Source organism: Leptinotarsa decemlineata, unplaced genomic scaffold, assembly GCF_025532065.1.
Source record: "Leptinotarsa decemlineata unplaced genomic scaffold, Ldec_3_MD MMD2_tig00004307_RagTag_RagTag, whole genome shotgun sequence".
NCBI classification, from domain to species: Eukaryota; Metazoa; Arthropoda; class Insecta; order Coleoptera; family Chrysomelidae; genus Leptinotarsa; species Leptinotarsa decemlineata.
In genome coordinates, this window is record NW_027412606.1 from 5,827,892 (window position 1) to 5,847,618 (window position 19,727).

Sequence of the window (19,727 nt, forward strand, 5' to 3'; positions counted from 1 at the left end):
CTGTTATCATCACAAAATAATACATGAATAATGAACGTACTGAAAATTATGGAATGAAATTACGACGTTGGTATGCAGCTACAGGACAAAACAAACAGTAAACATTTACACTAAGTGTTTGAAGTGCACTCCATTGACCGCTACACAGTGACCTACTTCAGTATTCGTCTCTGTTGAAGCACAGGATATATGTTCCTCATTTCTTCCCAGGAGACCAAATTTAATGTCAAAAGAATTGCCGATTCTATAAGTATATTCTCAAAATTTCTATTAGCATCATGAAAAAAATCTTATGGGCTGAAAGCAGGCTATACAGCAGGGAACTACTTGGATTAGGTGAATTGTCAATAACATTTGTGGATCCTTTTCTACCTGCCGTCATGCTTGAACTTCTTAAAGTGGAATTCCACTCGCGCCAGCCACACATAAGGTAAAAATTCCAAAACTTCACAGCCTCCAAACCCAAAAACTAGTGACATTGAAAACCTCGTTTGCGAAAGCCTTAACCAACGTTGTTAATTTCCACCAATTGATGAAAAATGTTGATGAATTGCGTATTTTATTTTTCTACTCCATTCATACATATGATAATTATTCCAATTCAAACCTCAAAAATCAGCTCATATGGTCATTCATTATCATTATGCACAAAGTTATCGATTATGTAAATGAAATGCGACATCAAAGGTGAGCTTGTTTTTCAATAAACTACCAAATGTGTCACAATATATTATGATTCACATTGTCGACTCTAAAAATCAGCTCGTTTCGATATTTATTATCAGTAAATAGCAACAAAGTTAGCGCTTATGTAAACAGGTTGCGACCCCAAAGATCAATACGTCACAACAAACGTAGTCAAAGCTGGCCTCCATCGGACGACTTGAGCCCTTTTGGCAAAACCATCATCCCTGCTCATCATCACACACCCCAATGGGGTTACCTATTATATTGAGGCCGTTTGGGTACTTCTTTGACTTTCTAGTCATTGACAATCTACACTAACAGGGTTACTCAAGAAGTTACGGCATTCCATTGTGTTTTCACCTTCTCAGGGGTGCATTGAGGTTTTTAACACTTTTTTAAATATCGTTATTGCCGATATCTACATGAACTAACAGGGGTGCTCAAGAACTTACGTCAATACATCGTTCTCGAGGAAGAGCCAACTCTTCACGTACGCACTGCCCTATTTTACGAGAACGGATCAACCAATTTTAGTTTTCCAAACGGGGTTGAGTGAGGACTTTTAAGATCTTCAAAATGATGTGTTACAAGATAGGGGGTGCTATTTAAAATTATTAAGTGGGAGTAGCTTAGGGGTAAGGAGGTTAAACATAAAATACCACTGGCACTGGTTTCAAACTTCCCCCTCGATATATAAATTAACGTGTTTTTTGCATACGGCAAATTCTCCCTGCTAAACGAAGTACTAGGGGTGGGAATTTTTGAAATGAAGGCACTGTATACCAAGGAAACCTCGAAATGATTTTCAATGGATTGCTTTATTTTCCTGTACGATAGCAGAAATGTAGATTCAAACTTCAATCCAACATTTGGAAAGTTTCATTGCGGGCAATGTAATATGAAACTGATATTACCAAACGATGGTATATTGAATTCATGTCAATTCCAGGAGTTTGTTTGCGTATAAACATATCAGATTCATTGCGAATTGTAATGAAAGAGAAATAAATACAAAATTGTGCAACATTATACAGGGTTCACAATGGATTCTCAATTTTTGCTTGGCAAGCCCAGAACATGTTAAAAAGTTATTCCGTTGACTATCCACACACTTGAAATCACAAATCAAAGTGTTTTTGTTTCATAATAATTCTTCACCCATGAAATTATCTAGTTTCAGGAAAGGATATATCTGTGCAACTGATGAATGTTACTGGAGTTTTTTCCCCAACACCAAATCGTTATTTTTACACCTCGACACGTGTTTCGATCACCAAGTGATCATCTTCAAGAGGAAGTTTTATCTGTGATCGAAACACGTGTCGAGGTGTGAAAATAACGATTTGGTGTTGGGAAAAAACTCCAGTAATATTCATTACTACACCAAAGGTTCCAAACAGTACATCATAAGTACTGTGCAACTGATCTTTGTAATGCAGTGAACCTTTTAACAGAACTTGACTGAGTGCGCTGAATATTCGAAAGCTTTCAGTCTGATAAATCCTAACAAATTATTATTACTATTACTGAATTATTTTGGATTCAGCGGCTTTGTGTGTTCTCTTATGAATTATTATCTACATGATAGATCTCAAGTTGTGAAACCTAATGACAATCGTTGTACACCTCTGGCGGATCTGTACACCAAGAAAGTATTTTATGGTCCTTTTTTTAAGGACGAAACACAAACACCAAGTCACCTGAACACTTCCTGTGAAAGTATCTATAGAAGAGAGACAAATCTCCAACCTTTCTTCGATGTTCCAGAATATCAAGGTTGCAAGTGATGTTCGCGTCTCCAATCAGGCGAATGGCTCTTTTCTGGATGGAATCCAGCAGCTTCAGGGTATACATGAGAACAATACTCCAAAGAAGGCCCGATCTGAGCTTTATGAAGCATCATAAGTTGCTGAGGTGTGTACAGTTTTCTGGTTCGGAACAGTGTTCTAAACTTTTGAAAAGCAGCCTTTGCAATTCCAGCGACATAATTATGACAAGACATATTGGTGTCCATTTCAACCCCCAACAAACTCATCGAAGCAGAAAGCTAAATTGTCTGACCTGACATTATTATATCTGGTTCGGAGAAATTTATCGTCTTGGAGAAAACCGATGCCTGGGTTTTTGTGGCATTGAATTGAAACTGGTTACTTCCACCCAGTTCAAAATCAGTTCCAGATTCTCATTAGGATATGCAACTTTCTGCTGCCGGTGAAGATGTGCCTCCGTAGCCGATGTCCTGGAATCCAAATGGAATGACGTGGTAAGTGTGCTGTTGTCAACGAAGCAATATATTGGATTCTTGGTTTTTTTACAATATGTCGTTGATATATAATGAAAAGGGGGTTGGATACAATATGGATCCCTGGGGAAGTATTCGAGAGATATCCATCGACGGCACGGAATCTTCTTTCAGTTTGTCATAATTAAGTTTGTCATAAAATTTTACCCATAGCCATTGGGTTTCATTTATCTAGTTTGAAAACAGCAGTTTTCCTTCAAAAGTGTCAAAGTTAGCCCGCTCTGTACAAGTACAACACCTCCATTACCATTTCAACATATCTTTTGAAAAATGTATACTTTTGTGTAGATCCTACAATATTGAAAATGAAGGGTCTATCGGTAAGACTCCGCACTTTCATTTTCAAGGTTTGAAAAACAGTTCGTGATACCAGAACGATTTGAGTGGAGTTCATTGAATAAATCAAGGACAGACTTGAAGCAAACAATTTTCTCAAACTCCGAACTACACTTTTGGAGATGTCAACTTGGTTGGTGAAAAGTGAAACGCCCGTCGAGATGAGTATTGTAGATCTGGTGTTTGGAAAAACTGATGTGGTGTTTGGGAAAAATGGAAGCCAAAACCTCAATATTTTCCGTCACCTGTGAACATAGGTGATTCATGACAATTCAGATCAGTTTAATTTTTTTCAGTGTATATTACATGCTAAAATTCATTGAAGTCTCAGCGTGTTTATACAAATCAGTATATTTCTTCTTTGCTGTACATCAAACCATTCTCATTTTTATTTTTTTTTGTATCGATTTCTTTCTTTTTATCATTCATCATCATCAATTCAGTTTCAGGTAGACCATTGACTCCTTCAGGAGAATTCCACGATCGAACTTCTGACTTGGAGAATAGCGTGTAGAACAGGGTGCTCATCATCAGGAATCCGGTTGCTATCCAGAACACTTTTTGCCACTGGTGAGTAGTTTGCTGAAAACAAAAAGTTGTATGTAGTGATTTAGGGGCAATACTCCTTTAATGTCAAATAAATCAATGACGTTTTTATGAATGAATTTTCAATGTGGGCAATTTTCGATATAATGAAATTATGTGCGCTCCGTCTAGGTTATTGGAGCGAATTATATATTCGAAACTGTATAAATTCGTTAATAAATACATACGATCAAGTAAATCATGATGTGCTTTTGTTAAAAATGTTTAAATTTGGTTTGTCGAGGAATTTTCTTGAATCAATTAAAATTTACTTGGGAAATAGATTTTTATTGTTGAACGCAATGAAAATATTTCGGGAAAATTCCCTGCCAATTCCGGTGTTCCTCAGGGATCGAATCTATGACCTCTTTTACTAATATAGATTACCAACATTGTGGATTGGAGTTACAGTAATAAGTTATTTTTCAATATAAAAAATGTTATACGTTAACAATATCTCGTTTGAAAGATATAGTTTGATTTGAATATCATATGGATGGAGAGGTCCTGGATGTGAAAACCGAGGTAAAAGACTTGAGCGTTACTTATAATAGAACTTTTTCTCCACAAAGCATATAATGTTGTTAAGGAAATCTGCAAATCGTATGTTGGGATAATTTAACTTAGCTTCAATAATTTGAACAGGCGGATACAAAACTACTTTAAAAGGAATCGAAAAGGTTCAAAACAAATTTCTTTGATATCTCCACTTCAGAAATATCATATATGGCTTGATTACATTTCAATACGAACTTCTCGAATGAAAAACGAATTCAAAATATCATCATTAGATCAAAGGCGAAATTTGTCATCCCTAATATTCATATATTAAATATAATCAATAATCGTATTGATTCTCCTGAAATCCTAGGCTTGATTCCGTTTCATGTTCCTTCGTACCTCAAACTATGTTTAATATTTCTATGTCAATATCTACAACTAGAGCACCTCTCGTAATCATGTTGATGTTAGCTAATGAATTTACTGAAATAACAGATATTGATTGGTCTTTACCACATTCTAAGTTTTATAACACAATACTAAATAATATACTGAAAATATCTTTTGGAATTTGTAACCCATCAGTTCTGATAGTATTTATGTAAATAAAACATATACTTTTCAAGTAATATTCACATTATCTATAATTCTGATAATAAGAATCCATGTAATGAAACTGAAAAAGTGTATATGTCTGTCTGTCTATTTTTCCGTTAATCAGCTGTCGCCCCCATACAAACGACAACTCTCAGAAGTTGAGAAACTTGTGCGAGCTAAGAACTAACGAGGTCTTACCTTTCAACATGTGATTCCTAACACGGATCAAATAAATGAATAAATAAATAACCCAGTAATCCACAAGAATGATAACAATCAACGAATCTTTCACCAATCAAATGAACTTTCTGCCATGACATCAGCCCGTCTACTTTGATATGCTTTTTTTAATTGGATCCGAATATGAAACAGAATTCGAGTCATTTGATCTGATAATCCCTCATTCAGTTTTTCAAATTTTTTCAGAAAGCGTTAAGGCTGAAATCACTGCTCAAAAATTCAATGCTATAGATCCTGAACCATCCAAGTAGAATCTTCTCGATGATGAAAGAGGAAATCAAGATTATACTCTTGATGCTGTTATTTTTTTTTAGGAGGTAAAAAGTTGTAATTCCTTCATTTTAATGAAGATCTTCACAACTTCATACAAAGAACATCAAACCATTGTGTTCAGATGAAGTCTAGTGAATTTAATATTAGCTCTTGCAGAACATACACAAAAACCTTGGTATGGAGATCTTACCTATCCCTGGAAAGATTATACGGAGCCAGGCATTTTTTAACGACGAATTCAAAACTGCTTCTGTGTGAATCCTTAGTATTGTCTATTTTAAATTTTGCCGACTTCGTTCACAGCCCTAATATGTATCAATAGTCATGTTAGAAGTTCAAAACTCTTGCCTGAGATTTTTATATGGTGTTCGTAGTCAGGAAAGAATTTCAAATCAACTAACTAATATTCTATCTTAGAAGTACATCGCAGTATACATGTAGGAAGTACCAAGACGAAACAACCAGCATGAACATATTGCACATGGTCTGGTATTTATTGTGGTTGATCTGCAAGTCTGCTTACAGAGACCACAACCAATACACAGACAGCAACTAACCAACCTCGACGAGCCTTTGACAAGCTCTAGCTCAACAACCCTCCCGATAACCAGAGAGCCCTATACAGTTTACTGAACTCTAACAAATCTTGCAGGGGACTCATCACCGAGTTGAAAGTAAATTTCGACAAAAGAGCCTTCTCAAAATCTCAGAGAAAACCGCAAAAAGCCTCCAAAAACTTTTCTGGAAGCGCAAAGGCAACCTCCATTGACCTCAGCTCTCAAAATAGCAAGCCTGCTGCACCACGATCCCTACACTTGCCCTTCGTAATCAAGGGTGTCCACCTGGGCATCACTGAGGACGGGCTCATCCAATTCTCAGAAGATAGAAACATACACTTCATTAAACTCTGGGGAATCATCTCCAGAACTGATGATCCCACTCCCCTTATCCGTAGCATCACTAGGGATAGGGAACAATATTCACGATGCCTCACACATGGAGTAACCATCTTCGACAGAAAACGATGAATGCGAAGCATCGAACAATAATCTGTACCCCCATTCCTAAATACTGTAGCATCTGCAGCTTGACGGGGCATCTTGCACATACAAAACTAAATATTCACACTGCAGAGAGGCGCACTTATCCCCTAAATGCTCAAAAATTTCCAAACTTTCTGGAAAGGTGACCAACCAGTCTCACTTGAATTCTCAAAGCGAATCACCACCAAAGAAAACCTCAACGAAATCGCGCCAGTTTCAATTCAGAAATCAACAGCCACAATTGCCCTCACCAAACGAATTGAGGCTATCATAAAACTCCAGACCCCCTTATCAGAACTTTTCACTTGCTATGAGGACCGAAAAAACTGTATATTTCACTCCCAATATTGAACCAAACGAAGAAGAGACTCAAAGTCATTTTTCTCTTCCTTGATCATCATCATCACCGTTGGTTAAGACGTTCAGAAAGGATTTGCGTCCTCCTCGACTCTTGGTCCTGCTGCTGGATGAAGGGGAAAGGAAGTATTATTACTAAATACGTTTCAGTGCCCTGAAACGTATTTAGTAATTCATTTTAGTGTGGAAAATTTTCAATATAACCCACTATACATCCACAATGAAAATACTCGTGAATTCATTCACAGTTGGAAATTTCAATAAGGTATTATCAAGTTGTATTGAGGGCAATCATTAATTAGTATTATTATAGAAACATGTGGATTTTTCAAGAAGTGGTTAATAATAATAATGTTAATAATAATGTGGTCGAGTAGCAGCATTTTGACTTGATCAGGTCATTTCTTTTTAAATTTTCAAATGTTTGAAGAATAAGAAGGAGAAAAAAAATAAAAATATCAATAGAAATGTGGAAAATCTGTAGATCATACACATCATATCAAAAGCAACTATGAAAGATTAATTATTCATTCAGTAATACTTTGTTTTGAGATTTTTGTTTTCACTGAACGATTCAGAAACTGCAACACGAGTTTCACTAAACAATTGCTTCGTCAGGCATGTTTCAGTATCGAACGAAATAAATAATGTAAAAAAGATGATAGAACTGACTGATATTTATATAGGAATATAGGCTTTCACAGCTGGCATCAATATTTTAGTTGGTTACAGGGTTTTGCCTTGGTCTTCTTTGGTTACAATCTCCAAACGTTTCAACTGCAATTGCGGCAGCCACCTTCAGTGGCGTGGTCGAAGTAGTCTTCTCGACATATCAAATGACGTATCAGTTGATACGTATAAACTGATGTATCAATTGATACGTCAGTTGATACGTATTTGATACGTATCAATTGATAAGTATCAAAAAAAGTACTTTCATAACTACAATGAAGATGACTGCCGCAGTTGCAGTTGGAACGTTTGAAGATTGTAACCCAAGGAGACCACGGCAAAAGCCGGAAACCAACCTGACTTGATGAAAATCCATTATAACGTATTCAAACGTTAGTATTGTGACGTTATATAAAATGAATACTTTATAATGTAACGGAACAAATGACATACGAAATCATTTTGTTTCATTTTGTATTGAATTATGACAAAAAAAAACTTACATTCTGGTAAGTGAGAGCCCCAACAACCACTGGTGTGCAAATTCCAACGATGGCTACTAAGGCATTAGTTATCCCCAACACAATACCTGAAAATTAAAAAAATTATACCTTACTGGTACAGAATATTTCAACAGAAATGAGCTATCTGTTGTTCTGAATTCACTTTTTTGTATTTGGAATCAATCAACAATTGAATAATGAAAAATTCGTTTGAAACTGGTTGACAATGTTTCATGGTGAATTTCATCAGTTCGGGCTTTCATTATCTAATATGATTCTACTATGATTGTGCTTTCATAGATTTCGAATCATATCAGATAATGGAAGTCCGAAGTAATAACATTACTTGTAACATATCACCACCAGTGTACACTACTGGCAGATAACGCATAAGGACAGAAAAAGGTGAAATCTATCGTGCGACTTGATGCGCCTATTTGGGTTTCAAAGTGACTTGATAGTATAATCCTCGCCGTAAGTAAGAATAAGGGTCGACAGTTTTTTAATTGATGGTCATTTATTAGTTTATTATGATTATGCGGTACTTACGTTATTGAATTTAAATAAGTTTGTTTTTCAGCAGTCTGTATTGCATTTAATTTCGGATTTATTAAGGAAACGTAGATAGAATTATTCTGAAAATGTAATTCATTTGGATTGGAGCTTACATTTCAAAATACAAATTTCTTGAAAAACATTATATTTATCAAGATGAATGAATCTAAACAAAAATATATTTGAAGTTGAGATCAAAAATTAAAAAGGTTAAACTCCAGACAGATCGGAATCGCTTGTAAAGTTATCACTATACTCACTAGTACTATCGTTGTCACTATCGCCTTGAACATTTATAATAATTTTGTCTACGAAACGTTTAGTGTGTTCGTTTTTTCCACTGCTTTCGAGAAAACGAAGTGCAGCATTCGTCACATAAACTTTCAACCTATTTGAAATTGAATTTTAATCAGCCACGTATTGTTTCAGAGATAGCCATACTAATTCTTTTGGGTTCAAATCTGGATGATAAGAAGGCTATCTGAGTACAGAATGTTCATGATTCTCTAACTATCAATCCTATCAATTTCATACAACTTGAATCGTGGTTTATGGATTTCAATAGTGGAATAGAGGTAAATTTTCAGCATATCATCCGTGAAATGGATATTTCGTCATCCTTACTATTCTCTCATATCATCTCTCCTCGAGGAAATGTTCGGGCACTTTTTATACTGAACATTGTGGTATGGGGCATTGTCTATAACCAAAACGCTTTTCTCTGGAATATTGGAAATTGAAGTTTCTTGCAATCATTTTTTGTATTTGTCGTAATTCATGTCGCTATGATGGTCACCTGATTTTGTATTTAATAAGTCTGGTTACCTACATCATTGCCTTGGATCATATTCACCGCAGTCGTATCTCTGGCTGTGGAAGTTTACACTCTGCAATACCAGATAATTCAAACAGTCTGTGGCGAGTGTGACAGTTGATGATAGGTAGCCAGATTTAATTTATGTTCCTCCTCTATTCCTTTATACTGAACTTTTCTTTGTTTAAATGAATTTTTATTGCCTTGGTAAATTCTATTGAATTTCAATTATTAGAATGTCTTCTTTGAGTGTAGGTTCGCCTACAGTTGATTTGTGGGTTTACCTAAGGCGTTCTGAGAGCTCTGTACATATATTTTTTGCGGTTCCAATGTACAGATCAGATATATCTCTCTACCATTCACGACAAAAAAGAGGAGTAAACATAAGTTGAGAAGGCGCGACGTATCTGTGAACCTAAATTTGAATCATCAGAGGGGATATATACCAAAAACTATAGAAATGCAATATTCATGTTAGCTATATATTGTTGATAAAGTTCTAATTGTGAATGTATTGGTGAATGGAAGACATAACTATCAAAATAAGTCTGAAAACTGTCTCAAGGAAAGTTAGTATACGCAACAACAGACCTCCCATCTTCGCGAGCGCTAAACGCCCAAAAAACAACGATTGGAAGGTCGCAAAGGAGGTTATCACAGCACCGCTAGTTGAATGGGCTATCAAGTCGTTTCAGCCCTTGCAAGTCTCCTGGAAAGGATGGTATATTTCCAGCTCTTCTTCTAAACGGACTGAAAATAATTTTACCTATTCTTACAAAATTGTGTAGAGCTAGTCTGGCGTGGAACTATATACCAGCTAGTTGGTTGGCAGCAAGGGTGGTATATACAATGCGGTCTATATGTATGGAATAAATTCATTTTTAGCGTTGTTATGTACTATCTGAAAAAAACCTGAAACAGGTCGATTTTTATTCTTGAATTGACAATTTACAGTATGAAAATATTATCCCCCTCCAGCACCCCTTCTGAATTATAAGCACCCTTTCGAAAATTTTGTCTAGCAAAGGGGGTCGTGTGGCACCTTGTTGGAAAAGGATTTCAGGCCTCTGTTCAGCAATATGAAGTTTTTTGGTTTGGTGCAATCATAACTGAGAAAATTCATTTTAAGGATGTAGAATTTTGATAATATCTCTAGGTATAACAAAACTTCACGTAGAATTAAGATAATAATGCCACATAATATTCAGAATGTATTTTTCAATGTACTTTACAATCAAATTAAATGTTCAAAATGATCACCGTTAACTTCTTGACAATAACCGAGGAGATTTTGGAATTCTCGTACAACATTTTGAATGACCTCGGGGGTTAATTTGTTAATTTCTTCCGTTATCCTAACTTTTAAATCAGCAATATTGTTTGGTCTATTGAAATATACTTTAGATTTTGAATAACATCATAAGAAGTAATCGAGAGGAGTCAAATCGGGAGGTCTAACCGGCCATTCGATCGTTCCACGTCTTCCAATCCACCTATTGGGAAAAACCTCGTTTAAATAATTTCTAAGTGTACGTGCAAAATGCGAAGGATTTCAGTCTTGTTGGTACTAAATAGTTCGATCTATCTCATTTGGACTATTAACATCAGGAAAATGTATTTGTAATGTAGGCACTGAAAAGTTATTCAAAAAATCTAGATAAACCTCATCATCAACAGTGCCCTCAAAAAAATAAGGGCCAATAATTTTATTGTTAATGACCAGCCCAAACGTTAACTTTTTTAGGATATTGAGTGTGAGTCGCACACATCCAGAGAGGATTTTCTCTGCTCCAATATCTACAGTTCTGTCTGTTAACAGAAAACACTATTTTGTTTATGAACTGCAAAGCTGCGTTCATTCTGTCCATCATCAATTCACGAATTCTTGCCTTCTATCAGGATCATCTTCATTTGAGGGTGGTATTTTTCTTTATGCAAAACTCACAAAATAGATTATTTACTTACATCATTGTCGGCGGCAAGTTCTCGAGTTGTCTTATGCGGATTTTCCTCAATCTCTAGAAGTACATTTAACTTTTTTTCATCAGTAAAATTGACATTTCTACCTGGTTTTCCAATATTTTTTACATATCCAGTTTCAAGAAACTTTTTTTCAATTTTGTTAACTATAGACTGCGACACGTGTTGAACAGGGTATTTATTTTTAAAAATTTCACGAACCTCCTTTTGAGTTCTTGTTTTATTACCACAACCAATCATAATTGAAATGTCTATTCTTTGAGTCTCGGACAACAAATGAGCCATAATTAAATTTAATACGCCCACAAATATTATACTGTTACTTTTAGTAACTTTAAATACCTGAATGACAGCAGCCTACTAGAATCATATCAGTTGTTTATTTGGCTTTTTGTCTGATATTTTAGTATCTTCAAAGATTTTTTCCAGGATTCAAGGTTAGTAAGGAGCGTGTTACAGGGATGGTGGTCATTTTGAACATTTAATTTAATTGTAAAAATCAATTTTTTCAGTTATGATTGCACCAAACTTGAAAAACTTCATATTGCTGAACAGAGGACTAAAATCCCTTTCCAGCAAGGTGCCACACGACCCCCTTTGCTATTTAAAATTTTCGAAGGGGTGCTTATAATTCAGAAGGGGTGCTGGAAGAGGATAATATTTTCATACAGTAAATTGTCAATTTAAGAATAAAAATTGACCTGTCCTAGGTTTTTTTCACATAGTACATAATAACGCTAAAAATGAATTTTTTCCATACATATGGACCGCACTGTATATCTAAAGTGAGTCGCAGAGACCCACACCCTAAATCGGTACGACCAATCAGCCTTACTTCCTTCCTGTTGAAAGGACTTCTAACCTTGTGTATGTATTTATCACTCCCAACCTACACCGTAGGCGCTGGTAAATGCCTGATGGAAAGTAACTATTTTCTGACTAATACCAAGCTGGACATTGAATTATACCTCACAGAAAATAGTCCTGCGGACGCTTTTCGTTCATCCAACAGCAAGGCCACGCTGATATCACTCGAATAGATCACCTACAGACCGGTTTCGAAGTATTACCTCTCATCAGTGCTGGAAAGCTTCAACCTAAACAACAGTGTTTCTGGGTCACGACTGACTTCAACGCAGCTCGAGTGCATACATGAAACTTCCTTCCAAGAGACTGATTTGTTTGTTCACTGAGAATATTAATTTCGTGAATAATGTCCCAGAAGCAGGGAAAAATCATCCCCTGTTCCAATACTCAAACAGTCTAACAGAAATCAAAATGATGCTGAAAGTTAATAGAAAAAAAAACAGAATCTTCGTCGTTTTGGTCATTGGATTCGAAACCCAGATGAATAGTTATATTATATAGTTATGTTATAAATAAAATAGTGATAAAAAAACTTTCAAAACAAGCTTTTATTTAAGTACCCTAAAAAGATCAGAATAACATTTCAAATCACATTAACCACATTCATTTATGACTCAACAGAATTGAAATTATAATAAAAGCTTGTATCTATAATTTCAATTTGTAAATTGAAATTTTGTAATTAGGTAGGAACTTGTAAGCAATTCATGATGTTTGTAATTAAATAAAAGTGCCGTGAATGCTTAAAATGCTTGTTGTATTTCTAAGTCTATTTATTCATTTCATTGATGGCGTCATTATTACATGGCCGAGTTCCAGTTAATTTCGAACAGTCTAATTCTTCTATCAGGCTTCTACTTGAAGCCACGTACGCTTGGCCGTGAGCGAACAACTTTGAACCCAAGTATACAACAGCGTGGTCAACAATTGGCAACTTTTTACGTTCAGCTGTGCCATCGCTGAATTTAGCTGGAAATTGCACAGATTTCGGTTGAATAACGCGGATCCCATCTTTGCCGAAGTCGATACGGACTGATGGAGTGTTCGTGTCATACATTTGTGCTCTCCGTAAACTAAGCCATATAATTTCTAATATATGATCGATGACACCATTCACTAGACTCTTAGACACATCAACATTGTAACGCAACATCATCTTGCCCCCACAAATATTTCCAACTCTTTAGGCAACCCCCCGGTCTTGTTTATATCAGATGGTATAATATTATTCAAATCTATATTATCAATTTTTCTAGTACAATCTATTAGACTATCTTGTGCAAGTATTTTATCACAATGCAAATAAATATGGGTTCTTACAACCTACTACACCATTTATTGTCTTCTTTTCAGAGTCGGGAAGTAGGTATTTAAAGGTAAAAGATTGATTTCTAGAAATATATTTTTTTATTGAAGCCAACCCTGGATGTGGCATCTATTTCATGGTGGGCCTACCAACTGCCTATCATAAACAAATGCGTATACAAAGTTTCGTGTTCCTGCTATTTACCGCTGAGGATATCTCTCTTACGGAGCCGATCCTGGCAGCAGCATCAGGTCACGATTATGATCAACATGCATTGTCATCGGTTCTGGACCAGCATGAAAAATTTCAGGTCAATTGGATACCGGGAAGTTGGTCAAATTAAACTTGCAAGATTTGTTAACATACTTACAAGTCAAGTTAAATGAAATATTTTAATGAATATCTCTTGTTTGCCATCATCGAGGCGGAAAAGAATAATTGTGAAACCGTGGCTTATATTTCTCATGATATTGAATGAAATGATCCAAATTGTTTGTACCTTTCTTGAGTAGAAAATATTATATAGATGAACTGTTCATTTTTCGATACAATATATTTTTTTATTATTCTGCTACCCAGAGTTACCTCTATTGATACACTGATTTCAAAACAGGATCACACGATTGTGATTTATGTTATTCAGTTTATGACATATACTGGATTGAAATATGGAATTTTACGTTATCAGGACGTAGCAAGAGAAAATTAATTGAACTGTCAGTTATGAAACAATTCATCACAATATACTCCAAGCACTATTCATGTTGGTACAGGGACTCCCTATTTTCATTTGAGTGTCATATTATATGGATTATCCTAGAATTTGATATTCTGATCTGGTAATATACAGATGTGCATATGTTATACTAATAGGATCTTCCACTGAGTGAGTGAATACTGTGAATAAGAAATGATGATAAAGTGAGTTCCCTTGTATTCCTTGTCATAAATTGAGGATGTAACTATGATTATGTCGGATGATGAATTATAAACACTTAAACAATATGATTTTATAATCTCTCACATTGAATGCAAGTATTTGAAAAATACCCACTTATAGACATGAATCATTTCCATATTCGAGTAATATTATGATTGAATTAAAAATGGTATATTTTTAGAAGAGAATCATTTTTGGTAAAAAGTGGTTTTGACTTTTCACTTTTCCAAAAAAATGTGTAAATCTTTCATCGAAAGGAAAAAAGTAATTAATTTCAAAATGATTTTCTCACAGTGATGTGTAGATCATGCAAATAATTATATTTTCGAAACAAACTACTTTCATGCATACATTGAATTACATAAAAAACTTCAGAAACAACTACTGTTATATGATCACAAAAACACTTTTTTTCTGTTTGTACTTCGAACATTCGTAATGGATTTTGAAGGTGGTTGACAATGTTTCATGGTGTATGACTCACGGTCGATGGTAGGTTAGACGTTTCTGGAAAACGCGAAGCATGATTTTTATGAAAATTTCACCTCTCACATTTCCTTACCTGTTCTATCGATCCAAAATATTTCCAGCATTGCGGCGTTGCCACATCTATCAAAAGTCCTAGCAATTATTTTTTTTTAATGGAACACCCCGTATATTAATACATTTTTGGAATCGCTCTAGTATTTAAATACTTTCTTGTTGATAATGTCCTATACATATCACTATCTGTTTTCGGAATAAAAAATAAATTGTGCTAAATATGGTCCAAAACATAGCCTTAATTGAAATTAAGTACATCAGTACTCTCAATTCATGAAAAGTTGATATTTTGATGATAGTTTGGACAAACTCGAAATATTCGAATAACACCAAGAAATCTACTCTATATCATACAGGGTGTGCTAAAATTACTATTATTTCCATTGTGCATAAAAGTAGTCAAAAGTTCATTTTTTCAAATGAAACGCCCTGTATATTACTCAATAAATTGAAAGAAGGTGAAAAATGCTTCAAGGTGATATACATGTCCCTATACCTAAATCGTCAAGTTTTCTTAATAAAGCCGTTTTTGTGGAAAAATAGTTATTCACGTTTTACCTACAAGTGTTGACAGTGGCATTTTATTTTGTGAGTGGGGATTATTGCAAAACGAGCGTCAGCAAGTGGAGCAAACTCACAAGCAAAATAAAATCACTTTTAACAAATGTATCATACGAATTTTTTTGTATAACGTTACTGCCGATAATGAAAAAAATTATAGGGTCCATGGGATTTGAACACACGATCTTTGGATAACAAGGCATATGTTGCAACTACATACGCCAACTCACGTTATTTTGAGGAGGATTATTGATTAGTCATGAAGGACTTTCTACAGTTGGACTGAAATCTTCTTCGTCATCGTCAGTAACTTCACAGGGATTTAATAATACCAATAGCTCGAACTGAATGTATGAACTTTTCTAAATGATTTTTTGGTGGATGTTCTGATTGAAGTGTTTCTATCAAAGAGATTTTCAATAACAGTTGTACAAGTTGTACAAATTTTTTTTAAAGAATTTGATTTCTAGGTAGCCGTGGAAATATCAAGCTTATGACAGTTTGGTGACTTTTATAAGTAAATGATGAATGGTTATTGACGGTGTTCAAAAAAATCGCCAAAAATGAATGCAAATATTGATTATTCAAACGAAGTTCTTATGAAATTATTTATTATACACGAACAGTGTGATCAAATCATTGCCAGAACTTGTAGAAAATTCAACCAAATGTATCCTGAATTAAAACCAATGAACGAGAGGAAGTTTGTAATATTACAAAATGATTTCCTTAACTATGGCTCCATGTTAAGAGCGCCTTCAACATTACCAAAACCTGTTACTCCAAATGAGGACAATACTGTTAACGTTTTGGCATATTTTTATGCATATCCAGAAGCTTCCATTCGCAGTGCAGAAAAAGATTTAAGTGTATCACATGCTTCAGTACAACGAATTTTGAAAAATCACGGAATGCATCCGTATAAATTTACCAAAGTTCAAGCTCTAAAAGCAGAAGACTTCGAACGTAAAATGCAATTTTGTGAATCCCTTCTGATTCATACACAGGAATATCGGGAATTTTTGTCAAAAATAATTTGGAACGACGAATCAAAATTTACGAGAGATGTATTTTCAATAGAAGGAATAAACATTTTTGGGCTGATTATTATCCTCATGTTACAAAAAAATAGGTTTTCAAGAAAAATTTGACCTGAATGTTTTCTGTATTCTGAAGAACAATAAAATTAGCTTTTTTATTTATGAAGACACACTGAATGCAGAGAGATATCTTCAAATATTGAGGACGACTGTAACCGATTTTCTTGGAAATTTGCCTTTAGAGGAATATAGGAATGCGTGGTTTCAACTGGACGGAGCGCCAGCTCATTCCACCCAGGTAGTTTCCAGGAAACTTGACGAACTCTTCTACGATCGTTGGTTTAGGCGTTTAGGGCCGTGGGATTGGCCACCGAGATCACCGGATCTCACGCCACTTGACTTGTTTATGAGGTGTTTTGAAAGAAAGGGTATACAGTACTCCAGTGCCTACCAAAGAAGAATTGCGACGGCGAATAGTGCGGAGTATTGAAGATCTGGATCCTCAGGAAATTGAAAAAGCAACCACAAGTCGCGTACAAAAAAACATTTCGAAGTGTTTAGAATGTAATGGACAACATTTTCAGCATTTATTGTGAAAATGTGATATTTTGTTTACAACTTTGTTATTTTGAATCATCCTATTCTGTTATTGTCTGTACTTTCACATATCTTAGCCCACAATATCTTACTTTTCAACTAGAAATGACTGATTTTTGGTACAGTTGTTTCCTGGAAACTTTGAGCCATAGTTAAGGAAATTATTTTGTAACGTTACAAACTTCCTCTCGTTCATTGGTGTTAATTCAGGATACATTTGGTTGAATTTTTTACACGTTCTGACAATGATTTGATCACTTTGTTCATGTGTATAATAAATAATTTCATAAGAACTTCGTTTGAATAATCGATTTTTGCATTCATTTTGGAAGATGATTCGAAACACTGTCGATAACTCTTTGTAAATCACTTATAAAAGTAACCGAACTGCTATAAGCTTGATAATTCCACTGCTACCTAAATAAAAATTCTGAAAAAAAATAATGTTTCTAGAAGAAGCGACTTTATTGAGAAAACTTGACGATTTAGGTATAGGGACATGATATATCATCTTGAAGCATTTTTCACCATCTTTCAATTTACCGAGTAATATACAGGGGGTTTCATTTGAAAAAATGAACTTTTGACTACTTTTATGCACAATGGAAATAAAAGTAATTTTAGCACGCCCTGTATGATATGGAGTCAATTTCTTGGTGTCATTTGAATATTTCGAGTTTGTCCAAATTATCATCAGAATATTAACTTTTCATGAATTGAGAGTACTGATGTACTTAATTTCAATTAAGGCTATGTTTTGGATCATATTTAGAATAATTTATTTTTATCTCGAAAACAGATAGAGATGAGTTTAGGACATTATCAACAAAAAAGTATTAAAATACCAGAGCAATTCCAAGAATGTATTAATATACGGGGTGCTCCATTGAAAAAAATAAAGTTGCTAGGACTTTGTGATGGAAGTGGCAACGCCGCAATGCTAAAAATATTTCAGATCGATAGAACAGGTAAGGAAATGTGAGAGGTGAAATTTTCAGAAAAATCATGCTTTGCGTTTTCCAGAAACGTCTAACCTACCATCGACCGTGAGTCACGCTGTATATATTGATTTGATAACCCAAGTTATGTCACAACGTTTCGATTGTTAGTATCCACAATCGTCTTCGGGTGATAACATCAAGTCAATATATATTATATTAGACAATGGAAGTACGAAGTGATGAAATACATTCGTTATGGAGTTGAATAAGATATTATTCACAATGTTGCTACACAATCTATCTATACTGATATAAATGTGAGAGTTTGTCAGGATGGATGTAAGTTTGTGGCTCTTTCACGCCTAAACGACTGAAAGGATTTGGATGAAACTTCACATAAATACAACTCATACACCAGAATAACTTGTGGGCTACAATTTACAAAAGTTTTTTGCAATTTCAGTCATAATATAACGATAAGTATTAAGTAAGTCGGAAAAATTATGGCTTCCTGAGAGCTATCTTGGTGTGCGCTGCCTATATCGTTGAAGTTACATGCAGATAATGTACCGTGAGATTGTTTATTACAAATAGTTTTGAATAAAAGTCCGCAATGGCCTATATCTATCTCTTTTGTAGTAGCGACTATATGCAAAACACAAGAATACAATTAAATTGGATACTTTTTTATAATGCACATTTCAGAATACCTGTCGAATTTCTATAAACATTGATACAATTGTCGTTTCAAAGATTTAATATTGATGAACTTTTTTTTTTCAGGGAGGGTGAGTGCAGACCCTCAGCACTTGTGACTCATGGTACATCCTCCCGAGGAGGATGCCCTCCTAGGTCATCGTCCATCCTGCCTTTTCCATGAAGGTGTACAGGTCACTAGTAGACATCTCCTTTATATCGGCAGGAGTAGGCCAAGACTCGCGAACAAACTCTCTCACTGACAATAACTCCGGACACTCGCATAGGACATGCTTGACAGTTTCATCTTCCTGTTCACATATCCTGCATTAAAATGTATCCACTAGCCCCATATTATGGAGGTGTTTCCTTAGTTGACAGTGGCCAGTCAGAAGTCCTATTGTCAACCGTAGATTTTTCCTGGTCATCGCCAGATATTCCTTCGGCGCCAGCTTCCCAGGGTCGTCCAGGGTGATCCTGGCAAGATTGCATCCTTTGATTTGATCCCATCTCTTAAGGGATTGAGCATGAATGTAAAGTTTAGCTAGTTCCGCAATTGTCGAAGTCATCAGGCCGTAGGTGCCACTGGGTCCTAGACTAAGTGATTTGGACGAATTGTTTAAAAGCTATCGCTAGTTGCACATACACCGATTTTGGACGCCCGACTTTGTACCGGTCGTCCAAATTCCAATAGTGAATCACATGCGGGAACGGTACCTGGCACACACGCCGACCGGTGATCGTCGCCGGTAAAATACCGGTGAGCAGCCTTCCACTGCCACTGTATTGCC

General features: G+C 35.3%; 1 protein-coding gene across 2 annotated transcripts in view; it reads right to left on the reverse strand.

Moving 5' to 3' along the window:
* Window positions 1–3,590: 3,590 nt before the first annotated feature.
* Window positions 3,591–19,727, reverse strand: part of NaPi-T (Na[+]-dependent inorganic phosphate cotransporter) — a 49,848-nt gene continuing 33,711 nt past the window's right edge. For both annotated transcript variants that reach the window (XM_074178845.1, XM_074178844.1), the window contains 2 exons: window positions 8,097–8,182; window positions 3,591–3,907 (listed from right to left, as the gene is read on the reverse strand). In XM_074178845.1, coding sequence (XP_074034946.1) covers window positions 3,671–3,907; window positions 8,097–8,182 — 323 coding nt within the window. In that variant the 3' untranslated portion in view covers window positions 3,591–3,670. The remainder of the gene's footprint in view (window positions 3,908–8,096; window positions 8,183–19,727) is intronic.